This window comes from Camelus ferus, chromosome 7 (assembly GCF_009834535.1).
Source record: "Camelus ferus isolate YT-003-E chromosome 7, BCGSAC_Cfer_1.0, whole genome shotgun sequence".
Classification (NCBI taxonomy): domain Eukaryota; kingdom Metazoa; phylum Chordata; class Mammalia; order Artiodactyla; family Camelidae; genus Camelus; species Camelus ferus.
The window spans coordinates 68,803,470-68,817,683 of record NC_045702.1 but is presented as its reverse complement, the minus strand read 5'-3'; the positions used below and the strand labels follow the sequence as shown (position 1 = coordinate 68,817,683).

Below are 14,214 nucleotides of genomic sequence, written 5' to 3'. Positions count from 1 at the left end.
CATCTTCAGAGTTAATGTTGTCAGTATGACTGGAGTTTTATTTTGTTGAATAGAAAAAAAGCTATTTTTTAAAAAGAAAAAGACTTGCAGAACTTCAGAAACTTACTACACATCAAATAGTAGCCTAAATTTACTTTAAAAAGCTAGATGTATTATTCAAAATTTAATTAGAAATGTTACACTTGAAAAGTTTCACTATTATTTTTGTTGTTTTATCAAATAATTACTTTCTATATTTTATTAAAAGGAAACAAAAGGAAAAAGAAAAGGAAACAAAAAGGTACATAATTTCTACATGATTATATAAAAACATATATTCAGGAATAGGATAACAACCCAGAATCTTCTGTGTTCTATTGCTGGTATAGTCAAAAGTTAAAAAAAAAGAAAGAATGAATGAAAGAACGAAAGAAAGAAAGAAAGAAAGAAAAAGAAGAATTGTTTAATGATGTATTGCTTTTTGTGTATTATTTTAATCCCAGTCCAGAAGTGGTTAAAAAAAAAAAGGTGGAAAGAATTCTTTATCCTCCAATATAAACTAAAGTTTTCTCCTTCTTCTTCCTACTTCTATCCTTTTGAACTATGGCTAATGAGCATTCACCACCCATATGCAACGTTGAAGAAAAAGAGGAAAGAAGAAATCTAGGAAGGAAAATGGTTAAAGAAAAGGGGAGACGAAATACATTAACTGTTCTGTTAGATTAAAAAGAGAATAAGCCCCAAAGTCAAAAAAGATGAATAAGAAGGACTTTTTCAGCTCAAGGTAACACAAAGGGACCTCTGTCAAGTGTACCCTTTAGTTGGATTGTGCTGATTAAGTTGTCCAAATATTGAGAGTGTGACAAATCTTGGAACTACAATTAACAAGATAGAGTAAATCTCATTCTTTCCTTCTGACTTGTCAAAATTCCCCCTTGAAATGCCTCTTTCAAAATATGAAAATCAAAATCATTTTTTTTACAAAACAAAAATTATAAAAGGTCTAGTGGGATCATAGAGTGATTTAGGGAATTTTAAAGATACTATTCAACCATTTTGATTAAAAAGAACCATAGAGTAGATAGTTCAAAAATCAAAGCAGCACTTAGTGTTTCTTACTCATTTTCAAAATATTTGAAAATATCTCAACTGACATACTCATAAAATATTTCATGATTAATAATGGAAAATCTTGATATATAAGAAGGAACATGCAGCCTGGCTATTATTTATAGAAAATTCATTGTTTAACTGATTGCTGAGTAAGTACCTATTAAAAGAGATGCCGTCAGCAGTTTAGGGTCATAAGGACTCTTCCCACGGCCATTTTCAAAATGCGAGTCTTCCAGCTTAAAAATGTTGTCCTGTAGAAAAGAATAAGAAGAATTCAATTTATTTATAATAGAAAGTATTTTAACATGCCAGTTAACCAAAGAGAGGTTCAGATTTCTTCTGCGCTATCGAGGAGTATTACTATTTGTGTAAACTGTAGAGAGAACAAAGTAACTTAAGTGGAATAAAAACTAGCTCTAATTAGCCAAATATTTATTTAGCTTGGTGATTTTTTAGTAGCATTTAGCATGTTGCAAATAACAATGTATAAATGAACTTTACAGAACAAAGCATGTCAGGATAAGGGTAGAATAATCATTTTATCACAGTGGTATGCCAAGAGCTACCCTAATGGCTCTTGAAAGAAAGAATGTTAACTTTAAACAAAATGACTCATTTACTTCCTTCACATGGTGAAAAAATAGCAACTCGCTATATTAAATGTCTGCAAGAAGATACACTATCTCAATTTTCTGCATGTACTTTCCAGAAGGAAATGTTAAATACCCGTAGCAGTCACATCCTTCACTCCGTCATTCTTACTACTTTGATGCTTACAAGCTTCTCAAGAATTTTTAATTACTCAGTTTGGAAAGTGGAAGGTACCTGAAATTATCCTTATCAATTTCTCTAAGTGGAAAATATCAAACTGTTTATTAGGAAAGGTGTGCCTGGAGATAATGTCCTTAGGACAAGCACAGAGGTGACACATTTTTATCACAGGCACGTCTATTCAGTTGAGGCTCAAGTATCTAGAAATAGGAATGAACATTTGACTATGGTAGAAACTAAGCCAGAAAGCGCTGCAACCGAAGCCTTAATAAGGAGGTAACTAACTCATGCCTGAGACCCTGCCCTCAGGATGTGTCTAGCTACTGCAACTTTTATATGACAGTGGAGTAATCTGAGGTGTTTCTGAGCACTCTTTTCAGAACCAAGTGTTCTGGAAATTAATTAGGTCCGAATATGTATGCTTTTTCCAGTAGCCCATTAACTTGTTCACAGACTGAAATAAAATAGCTTTTTTTGGCAATTTCTCTACTATTCACATAAAAGCATTTTCTATATTCTTAGAATGGTAAATGGTGTTCATTTTATGGCCAATATGGATCACTTTATTTAACATTTAATATTTGTGATGGAGCTAATGGCAGAGTTTCAAGTTATGACTCTTGAAACTCATCTGAGTTAGGGAGGAAGACTGAAAAGGGAAGCAAACAAAAGTGTTCTCCGTTTTTATTACTGTGAGTGAGAATTACCGAGTCTATTTCTCCTTACATTGATTTCTGTACTTGGTAATTAGCTGTCCCCTAGCAATGCTGGTTCTTTAGCTGAGTTCTAAAATTTACACTGTGAAAAATTTATGGGGTTTCTCAGAATTGTGCTAAGTAGTAGCAGGAAGGGCAGTGAGTCAGAAGTCAGGCCCATTTGGGTCAATGATTAGCTCCCGTTCCGTGATCACCAGACACTTGGGTTCCTAAAAATCAATGCTGATAATGATATTTAATCTCAAATGTTTACCTACTGAAATAAAGTATTTTTAAAACATCAAAATAAATAACAGACAAAATTTATTTTTATTCTATTAATACTGCTTATATTATCACTACAACAAAAGAATATGAGCATTTAATACAAGTCAATACCATTGCTGTAAACTTCCCTAGCATAATTTAAAAGAATATTACTTAAAAACATTTACATAAGTCACTAAATTATAAACTTGTTTACAAATACAAATTTATCATAGATGCTTGAATATTAAAATTATGTATGAAATTTATTGTCATTTACTAAGAAAAAGCATAGGAGAAATCTTAAGAAATGTTTAGATATATTCTGACAGAAATTAGGAAAAATCCAGAAGAAATATGCTCAGTAAATGATATACACCCTACTGCCAGAATGATAGAAAATATTAAAATCTGTCTATGTTACTATGCCTCACAGGTTAGAGGAAGCAGCAGGGAAAAGTGGTGGTGTGGCTGAAAAATCTGTTATTATTATAAATTTCTTGTCCACATCAGACATTCTACAATATTGACATAGATAGAGGAGTTATCTCTCCAAATACTGAGATATTTGATGTCTCAGATCATGTGTCCAAGTTAATATGACAACACTAAGGTATATGAAAAGTACTTTCCAACCTTGTGTTTAACATTTGATTTACAAGGTATAGGATTAGACTTCACAGGAAAAGAGGTTAAGCATGTCAGTTATGGTTTAAGAGAAGATGAAAAACTATCCTTTGCCATGGTGTCAGGTAATGTGTTCAAAGCTGGCCTCCTTTTCCTTTCCTTCTTTTTTCCTTTAAATGAAACTCTTGCCCAAATTTCTGGGTATCTACCATGTAATTATCCTACATTCTTATATGATTCTACTGAAGGGTAAAACACTGAATTTCCTTTCTGGCCTAGTGAGTTGGGGGCATGGAACAAATATAATTTGATTTCTGAATAAGTAAGTAAAAGATATTTCTTACATACATGTGTTTGCAGTGTGAAATCCATACCAGCCACAACATAGTAATGGAGTCCAAGGGTGTTGAAGTTAGACAGAAACGGGTATTATCCCTGGCTGTGCCTTTTGTAACTCTGGGCCTCAGGAAATCCTTGAACCTTTCTGAAACTCAGATCCCTCATTTATAAAAGGAGGATAAGAAAATCTCAGAGAGTTGATTGTGACTATTTGTTGCAATAATGTATATAAAACAATACTTTGTATGCCCTCAAAAATATCCATAAATTTCTTTTTTTTGTTGTCACAATAAAATCATTCTTGCCTATACTGATCAATGTATTTCATGCCACAGTGGAAATGCCTGCCTATATTTTCATCAGTGGAAATTAAGACAGGTGTTTAAAAAATATATAAGTATTTTGGACTCCTAAAATGCACTGAAAATTGTTCTTTCCTATAGATAACCCAGAGTTCAGTTCCAAAGCTTTTCTGACAAAAAGTCATTAAATATAGTATGTATAAAAACTCTCAATTAAAAAAGACTATCCTTTTAATATGTCTGATAAACTTAATGTGATCGATATTGAGACATGAAATTGCTATTTCTGTTATCTTGTGAATGACACCTATCAAAAGTGTGACAACACTGACTCTTTGTAAAAGAACCCTGCCTTAATATAATTGTGCATTCTATGCCGTCATATGTAACATATCACGTAGACAGCTGTTGGCTGTACTTGGAATGCTTTTTGAAATCTGCTACTCAATGATTTTCTGTTTTAAAGAGTTTAAATAGATCACATATGCAAGTAATAAGACCAAAAATCTTAAGACCAATGTACACAAGTAAACTTCCTAGCTTATATGTCTTACTTGAACTGAAATGGTTTTCATTTTTAGTAATACATGAACAGAAATCTAGCTGCATGAATTCTAATTTGCTTTAGCAGATACTTTGAGCATATCATATAAGTTATTATGCCATATTTTATTACATGATTGCATCAGTTTTCAGCAACTATTTTTAGCTTTCAAGACCACTCTTTCCCCTTTGTCTTCTGGATTTCCTGAATGTTATTGGGCTGTGGTGACGTAAGGCATTAGAGGAAATAATAACTGTGCTAATGTCTAATCCAAAGTCTTATAAATTATAAACCATTGGTGACATCATGGCAATAAATTTCCCAAATCTCAATCTTGTCCAAGTAATAAACGTAGGTAACAAAGTTACAATTTTAGTTGTTTCATTTAATGATTAAAACATAAATGATGTTTGTATAAAATAAAAGAAAAAGAAAAGCCTACATATATATGTGATAGAATAATCACTTTGGGTGGGAAACTACATAAAATTAATCAAACCCAGTACTTGGATAGAACTAAAAAACATATATTATTGTGTTTTTTCAAATTGTTCTTTCTCCTCTCCTGCTCTTTACAAAGACACTTTGTTTGTCAGTTATAAGGAATTATCAAGTATTCCCTGGTCATACCATGCTTTTTTTCATCTCTGCCTGAACCAGCCCCAGCCCACCTGTCCTCAACTCCAGGGTGAACTTCCTTTCCTTTAAGACCAAATTCAGAAGCCACTTCCTAGGAGAAGTCTTCAGAGCTTCCTGGAGATCTAATTTATTAGTTTCCTTTGTGTATATCCTAATTAACAATAGTGCACAGGTAATGACAATACTGGGTAAAACTACTGACTTCAGCAATGAAGGGATGTAATAGGATCTCACAGGAAATATTGTGGCATACTGTATTTTACCCAAAGGAAATCCATTTGGATCAAATTCAACTGTAATTTACTTCTCTTAAAAAGGTGACTCTAGATCTATGCTGTGCAATACGAATAGCCATGAGCTACATATCGTAATTTAATCAATTAAAATTAAAAATCCTATTTCTCAGTTGCACTAGCTACATTTTAAGAGTTCAGTAGTCACAAGAGACTTGTGAATACAACACTGCAAAGATGGAAACACTTCCACTGTCACAGAGGTTCTACTGGACAACACAGCTCTAGATCCTATTCCCTTTGCAGCAAAGAGTAGCCCTGGAAGTCAGAGGATCTCTACGGAAAGAAAACTTGTCATCACACCACAAGTATAGTTGAAAAAGTCCATGAAATCCACAAGAAAGATTACACTAAAAACCCTAGTTTTTGGTTTTTATTAGCCAAGGGTCTACCCTTAAGTAATATTCAATGGCAGGACAGATGAACAAATACATGTTCTGTATTTTCTTATATGCCATTCTTCTTCCATTCAAATTACTTTTCCCTATTCCATGCAAGTAACACATTTTCCTCATTATTTAAAGTTTAAGTCATAATACTCAGTCCATTAAATGTTCATTAATTTTCCCCAACAGAAAAAAATGTTTTCTCCCTGGAACTTGCATACCACTCTATTCATAGCACCTTTGTGCCAATTGTTACCTTCAACTTTGATATTCAATAATGCATGTCATTCTTTTTTTCTTATGTAATACTTTTGAGGTGAGGGAAAAATCTTATGCACTATATTTCTCTCACATATTAAGATAGAACTTTTCACTGAGTTAAAGCTCAGTGAAAGAAAGAATGAATAAACGAGTGACCATGTGACTGAGTGGAAGAGGTGCTATAGAAAAACTATATTTAAGGAATAGCAAGGGCATAGCACTGACCTCTCGGAGCTAAGACATTAGGGATATGACACAGATAGGAACACAGTTGTGCATAGAGGCCAGAATACAAAATTCAAATATTAAACCTAGTTTTAAATAGGATTTTGAGAAACATGAGTCTAACTTCTTGTAGTATATGTCACTATTAATAGATTATTGATATAGTTATATACTTCAAATATGAGTTTACTCTTATTATAAAATATAAAACCAAGATTTAATGATAAAGAGTATAATATTATAGTCCCTTTGTTTTTACATCCTTCTTCGTCATTAATTTTCTTTGGGCTTTGTAATTCTGCAGTTATTATTAATGTTAAGCTTGTTAATAAATATTAGTCTTCTCAATAGAACCATCTTCATTGAGAGGTAAAGTTATCAAAACACTCCTTTGCAGAACTTCAAAAATCTTTCTGATCAAAGTAATACCTCCATCATTCCAGTATAACTCCTTTACCTGACCATTTTCATCAATAAAAGTTACTCCAAATATCTCTGGGATATTGGCGAGTGGGAATATCAAACTGTAAAACTGGGCTTTTACCAAATGCAATTTTCTACTTATAAAAATATAAAATTTCGACTTATAAAAGTACAAAATTAGGATTTGCATTTTTTATTTATTTTAAAAACAACCTAATTTATATAAGTTTTCTGAAATACTATACAAATATTAATTGGCGCAGTAAATATACATTAAGCTGTGACTATGTAAGAGTTATGTTTGGAATAAGAAGGTGAAAGGTATCAAGGAGCATACAAGAATTTACAACAAAAATTATATAACAATATTACAATGTTCATGAAGTATTTGTTAGCTATTTCACTTAACATTGAACATATACTAAGTGCTAATGATGCCTTAAGAGTTAATCTGTATATTTTCATTTATTCTGCAAACAACCTTACTATTATTACGCCAGTTTTACAGATCAGAAATGAAGACATTTTCCATATAATACTCAAAGTCATAAATATAATAATTGATGGAGTAAAAATCTGATAACAGAACCATCTCTTTCCAAATCCATGTTTTCAACCACTATATGAAAAAGTGGGTTTACCATAAATATTATGTCAGATGTACACTATAATAGTAGAAACTGGAAACCACAGGAGTTCAAAATGGGGGCTAGATAATTTTCTGTTTCACATATAAAGAAAGGCTTCATTTGATTTAATCCTATAAAGATGTATTTTGGTAGGAGGTGAGTGTATCTGTGAGTATACACGTGTGTATGTGTGTGTGTGTGTGTGTGTGTGTGTGTAGTGGTTGTGGGTGCAGAGGCCCAGAGGACCTCAAAAAGAGAGGGGAGAGGAAAGCACAGCGGCAGATCATTCCATCTAGAGGAAACTGCATGAACAAAACCCCCTCAAAATAAATGTAACTCATATGATAACATAAAGTTGAGTTTAAATAGTGAAGACTACATACATATATTAAGAGATAAGGTAGATAAATAAATTTGGAATCACACTGTGGAAAATTTCCTGTGCCAGAATAAGCAATTTAGTCTGTATTCAGAAGGTGTCAGTGATACAGTGGCAACTTTAGCTGGAGAACAATAGCATCAAAGAGATGTATTATGATGAATCTGATAGTGACGCGTAGGATGATTAAGAGACACATGAGCCTGGTGGCAGGAAAAGAACTACTGCCATAGCCTGGGGAGGGGAGAGTTAGGTCTTCTTATACATTATGGCAATTTAAAGGAATTTTTCATGTTGTGCGTTGTGATGGTCAAGTACTTTAGCTTCTTTGTAGCTCACGTTTCTTAAGTTCTGTGGCATCAAAATTCCCTTGATATTTAAGCAAAGCTATGGATTCTTTCCTCCAGAAAACTGACGCTAAGCATACATATACTTTATAAGCAATCTTTAGGGTTTATTGATTTTATGTAGTCACGGTAAAAGTTTCCAAATAAGTTATTCTACAAAGACCTTTCCACTTCTAACGTGGTGTGATTCTATCATCCGAGTCCTCTGAACTTGGACAGTTGCTTCTGCTGCTCTTTGTCCCCGTCCTTCAACATAAAACAGGGATTATCCAGATTTTTAAAAACCATTTTCCTTTTCATTCTCTACATGCTATTATTTGGTATTCATTTATTTTTATAAATTCAGCTATTGAACTTCAGCCCCAATCCCTCTGCTCTGATAATTCAAACTTGGTTTCCTGGCCTGTAGGAAATCTCCTTATTTTCCATGGTTATTTCAAAATTGAGAGCTATTAAGAGGCCTTGGCTCTTCAAAAGAATATAACAGCAATTACAAATAATAAACTTTCATAAAAATTAGCCTGTCAGAAAGAGTTATTTAACAGTATACACTGTGGGAAGATACAAAAGAAATGTAGCCCTGGTGTCTGTCACTGAGTGCTGGGAAGTTTAAAAGTAATGCTGTGTGAATGAAGCAAGTATAATTTTCTGCCCTGATTACAATGTCCTGCCTTTGATTTAACTATAATTTCAGTCATATTATATTGGAATTTTATTTTTCTCTACAATCAGAAAAAGTTAACACTGCTGCAAGTAAATGACTGTTAACTGAAAAAAGAATCTCAGTGAAACTAAGTCCAAGGAAAAGCTATATACCTGTAAGGATTTCTAGGTCTGAATGTACTAACAATACCTTCTTTTCATGGTAATTAATAGTTTTGGTTAGTTTTAGATGTACAATAATTATGAGATGTGGATTTAAGTCAAAGATGTAGTCATTCAATACTAAAATATTTAGAGTCAATAATTATAACAATACTTATTCAATAATTGCCAATATTTTTTCAAATACACAACTTGGAAAGGAAGTTTTCATCGGCAAGTAAAGCTACAATTACATAATTGTTTTGACAAAAATGTATTTCATATATTAAATTAAATTATAAAAAATTCCAGTTATATAAAATGTAGTCCAGTTTATTAGTCAGGATATGCGATCAATCTCTGGTTACATCTATGTAGACTTCTTTCATTGAATTCAATATAATTTCTGTTACTGAGGAAATTTTTGGATCCAAAATAAAGGAAGGATAGTATCATTGGGATAGACAACATTTCTAGTAAGTTTATCTCTAGGTTGATGTAAGTAGGAATGGCTAAAATTATTGATTTCAATTTCTAAAGTCTGTTTAAGCATTGCTTTAGTAAAGCAGAAATCTTCCCCTGAAATTGGTCTCCAGAGATTATATGACTTTTCTGTGACCCAGATTTTTTTTTAATTATTTGACTTTAAAGGTAGATGCGGTAAAAATACTATTGTTAAATAATTATAAAATCTAGACTGTGCTAATTATTAACTGTAAGTTCTAAAACAAGTTTTAAAAATCTCTTTGAAGTGTTAATATTTTTATCTATGAAATAAATAATCCACAGAATTGCCTCAAGGTTTAAATGAGAAACAATGTGTATTAACACAGGGACACATAATTAAACTGTACAGAAACTTAGTTCATAATTATAATTATCATAAATACACTAGTAGTGGTACATCTTTGCTATGAGAGCATACTGACAACTCAATATCTATGATAATGTAATAGCTAATATCTGTTAAGCAAATATTAGCCAAGCACACTGTCCTAAGAGCTTTGTAGGAATTTACTTTTTTATCATCACAAAATCTCTTGAAGTACATAGTGCGATTATACTAATTTTGTAGATGAAGTAGCAAAGAGAAAGAAAAAATGATTCACCTAAGTTTGCATAGTATATAAGCAGAGCCAGGTAAGCAAGGTCCAGAACCAGTAATAAATGGAGGGATTATAAAAGTCTTATTTTTGTGTGTATTTGATTTGCATACCATGTTAGTTTATGAATACACATCTTAAAGTATTGTTATACTAATATCTCTTCGCCACATATTCCTTGTAGTTCATGCCTGTAGTTAGGCCCTGACTTAATCCTAACTGAACTGACGAGACAGATAATGTATTTAACATAGTCCCCACATTATACTCTTAGTACAGTAAAGACAAGTAGGAAAAAAATGAACATAATTCTAACTTTATTTGAAGAAAAATATATGAAATTATTTTGTTTTCAGGTTTGTGAAAAATTAGTATCACTTTACACATTGTCCTCCCAGTAACAACATACAGTCTGTACAGATGGATTAAATACGATTTGCCCTCTAAATTTAAGGAATCTGAATTTATCTGGGTTCCTCAAACAAACATCAGTGACATAATTCATCTGCTTTTTGTCATCATTAAAATTAATGGTATAAACCAAGGAAAACAGAAAGCATATGTGTTCATACTTCATGCAGATTATGTTTTTAATAGGAGCTTAATTTGAGTTTATGCAGATATCTCATACCTGTCATGGTATAATTATTCAGCTATGAATGCCTGTTAACTCCCAAGGTAATATGACAGTGAAAGGGAAAATTCTATCTTGGCTAGAATGAGGAATTCCAGAACATGAACAATTGACTCTAAAATGTTTTGCCCCAGTGAGACCTGGTAAAGTGAGTTCCATCAAAGAACAAATCAGTGGTCCACAAAATATGAAATAATGGAACAATTCACTTGATCTTTTCATGGGCATTTTAAGTCTTCTATGTTCAAAACATAGCTATCTTGTATTTGCCATCATATAATTTCACAAAGCATCAGTGCTTTTTATCCTAAATTATGAAAGTACAGCTATTATTTTTTTACCACTTCTTTTTAAAAATGTGTTTGTCACATCCATGATTAGACACCACTGGGGAATTTTATCAACGTAAATGTAAATATGTCAACAGAAAGAAGCATATGTACTGTAAGAAGCACTGGAATCTATTCATATGGTTTCTTTACATTTTGAGATTTTTATATTTCAAGATTTTTTCATAAATATCGTCTGGGAAATAATGAGGCCAAAAGAACTAACATTTTATTTATATCAAGCTTTGTTTTAGCAAAGCCTTGTCATTCAAGTGTTGTTATAATCACATGATGTAAATGTATGATTTTCTTTTAGCAAATTAGCAAAGATTTCAAAAATAAGTGTTATTTTTGGCAAAGGTATTGTAGGAAAGAGACAATTCTGTCAATTCTTGTGGAGAACATAAATTTTAGAGAATAATTTGGGAATTAGAAATATCTTTAAAAATATCTGTAACTTTAACTTGATTATTTTACTTTTGGAAATAAATATTTTTAAATATATATTTTTAAATATAAGTTTAAAAAAAGGGAAAATTAAAGCAAGAAGAGGTTCACCATGGTATTCAGAATATTGAAAAAATTTTAAATGTCAATAAGAGGAGGGGGAAATAACCTATGAGCCATCTACATAGTTTATTATGATTCAGGTATTAAAATAAATTTTTATATCCAATATGTTATAATGCCTAGAATTGATACTCCTCTTAAGTCATTGTGGAAGCAATATGTAGTAATGTAACAACTATGTAAGATGCATGGAAAAAACCTGAAGAAAATGCATCAAACTATTGTCCCTAATTTATGTTATTTAGGTATTTTTCTATTTATATTGTTTTTAACTATTTTTAATGTTTATACAATGATTTTGCAGCCCATGTATTAAAAACAAACAAACAGAAAAACCCCAAAACACCAGAGTTAACTATATCCTAAGTAAATCTTCAAATTGGCAGTTCATGAACCGAATCTGGCCTGGAGACATATTTTATATAAATCTTGAATTTGAATGCTTTTTCACGGGACTTAGAATTTTTCATAGGACAGTTTAATGTTTCCACTGCTCCCTGTTTTGTGTTTCCTTTTTCATCTTTTTATGTCATCTGTATGGCACTGTAGGTTTGTGAGTTTGCAATCCCTGTGAAGCATTGTGACTTACTTGAATACCAAAGCCTATACTGCATTATCATCCGATTGTCCCCATTTTTCATATTTGCTCAAAATATAACAAAGTCCTCGGAAGGGCTGTGATCATGCTGCCGTAGCTCATAATGGAAATACTATAAGGTTCAGTGATTAATCTCCAACAAAACACAGAAGTTAATAGGAACTTTGAAGTGCTCTGAAACTCTGCCACAGTATCGTAAGTCTACATAGCTTTTCATTCATTTTTTTTTTTACGTAATTAAATCAATCTATACGTGTACTGCTGTTTAACAATGTCTTGGTTTTATTTACAAAAAAAATTGACTGTTTCTGCTCTTTATATATAAATTATCCAGAATTCTTAAGAGCTGAACTTTAAGGCTATATGGTTACCTACTGAAAAATTCAGCCAGAGCAGTCCTTAGAGAAGTATCCGGATACTGGGAAGCTTCTTTTGTTTTCAAATTAATGACCCTAAAGATATTCTGTATCACACGGTGAGCTGACTTTTGGGTCATTATTTTTAATCTGCTATAGTGAACACTTGTATTATTTATAAATGAATCTCTGTTACTGGCAGATGTCAGTTTCTGACTATAAAGCAAGACTTTTGTGTTACCAAATAAATAATTACAATTACATTATCTAGAATAAATCCAGCATTTTTTTTTTTTGGTTTATTGACTAGAATGTTTGATGTTAAAATTAGTATTCACATAGACCAGACATTTATATCATTCTAAATGGCATTTTCAGTTAGAGAAAACATAATAGATCTTCATTATAAATTATTTTAAGAGTAGATGAAAGCTCAATGAATATCGTGATGGGCTTATTGATATCCATTTATTATTTTTAAAAATATATATTATAATCGCTGTCATTAAGAGCTTTAAAATTTTAGATGTGGGGGGAATATTAACACATAAACATCAAGGGTAGTAAAAAAAAAATGAATACTATAATTTATGACATATATTCCTACATCCTTTGTGGTATACAAATTCAAAATGAAGAGATGGAAGAGCCTTCTTTAATAAGTTGAAGCAAGAATGCACATGATATATTTGTGACATAATGAAAAGAATGGACCAACCTGAACAATGAATTGACGTGGGAATAACAGGAAAGAAAAATTTAGCAAAATTCTATTTTCTAAGTGTCTAGGTACTGTTATTTTTTTTAAATTGTCAATATTATGATCAGCTTATAAGAGATAGTTCACAATATATATTTACTACATATGTTTTTACTGATACTAATGTAGTCAACTAAATACAAAAATAATTAACTATAATAATTTGAAACTACATTTATTTTAAAGTGTTTGCTTCTTTAAAATTGCAATATAATAAATGTAAGTAAAACCAAAATAATGTCTGACTCACATAAGGGATAACCATGGCTTCTAGGTAGCTTAGATTTATTATTACTATTTTATGAAATAAATGAAATAGTGATGTTCAGAGAGACTAATTATTCAGTATCTCAGTTTTAATATCTTTTCCAAAAAATAATCCTTTCTCTTTCCATAGTAACCTTTGTGGGTTACTGTTACAACATTTATTCTTAACTCCATAGTTAATTCTCTGAAAGGCATTATTCTACATACAAGCTACATCTCTAGTGCCATTACTGATTGTCTTCTGTTTATTTTTGTTGGCCTGTTTCAAGTCCAGATTTCTGCTTGGCTGAACATCAGTGATCATACAAGTGGGGGATGTGTGGTAGGCTTAGAGACACCAACCATTTCATTGAACTTTCAGCTAGTTACATGTTTAATGTCTAGATTTTTGAGTCAGATTTAATTTTATAGAATCATTCACAGTTTCGCTACGATTCTTAATTTCTTCCTCTCTTTCAAGTCTCTAAATGTTGTTTATTTATTTTCATAATAATGCTTTAAAAAAACAAACGTGAAGACCAGAAAAATGACTACCTGTCTATAGTTTCCACACAATCTTTGAAATTATTGTACA

At 31.6% G+C, this 14,214-nt stretch overlaps 1 protein-coding gene across 5 annotated transcripts in view; it reads right to left on the bottom strand.

Annotated features, from left to right (window-relative positions):
* The window catches only part of SEMA3A (semaphorin 3A), a 434,105-nt gene that overhangs the window by 87,028 nt on the left and 332,863 nt on the right, over positions 1-14,214 (bottom strand). For all 5 annotated transcript variants that reach the window (XM_032484103.1, XM_032484104.1, XM_032484102.1 and 2 more), the window contains one exon: positions 1,250-1,343. In XM_032484103.1, coding sequence (XP_032339994.1) covers positions 1,250-1,343 — 94 coding nt within the window. The remainder of the gene's footprint in view (positions 1-1,249; positions 1,344-14,214) is intronic.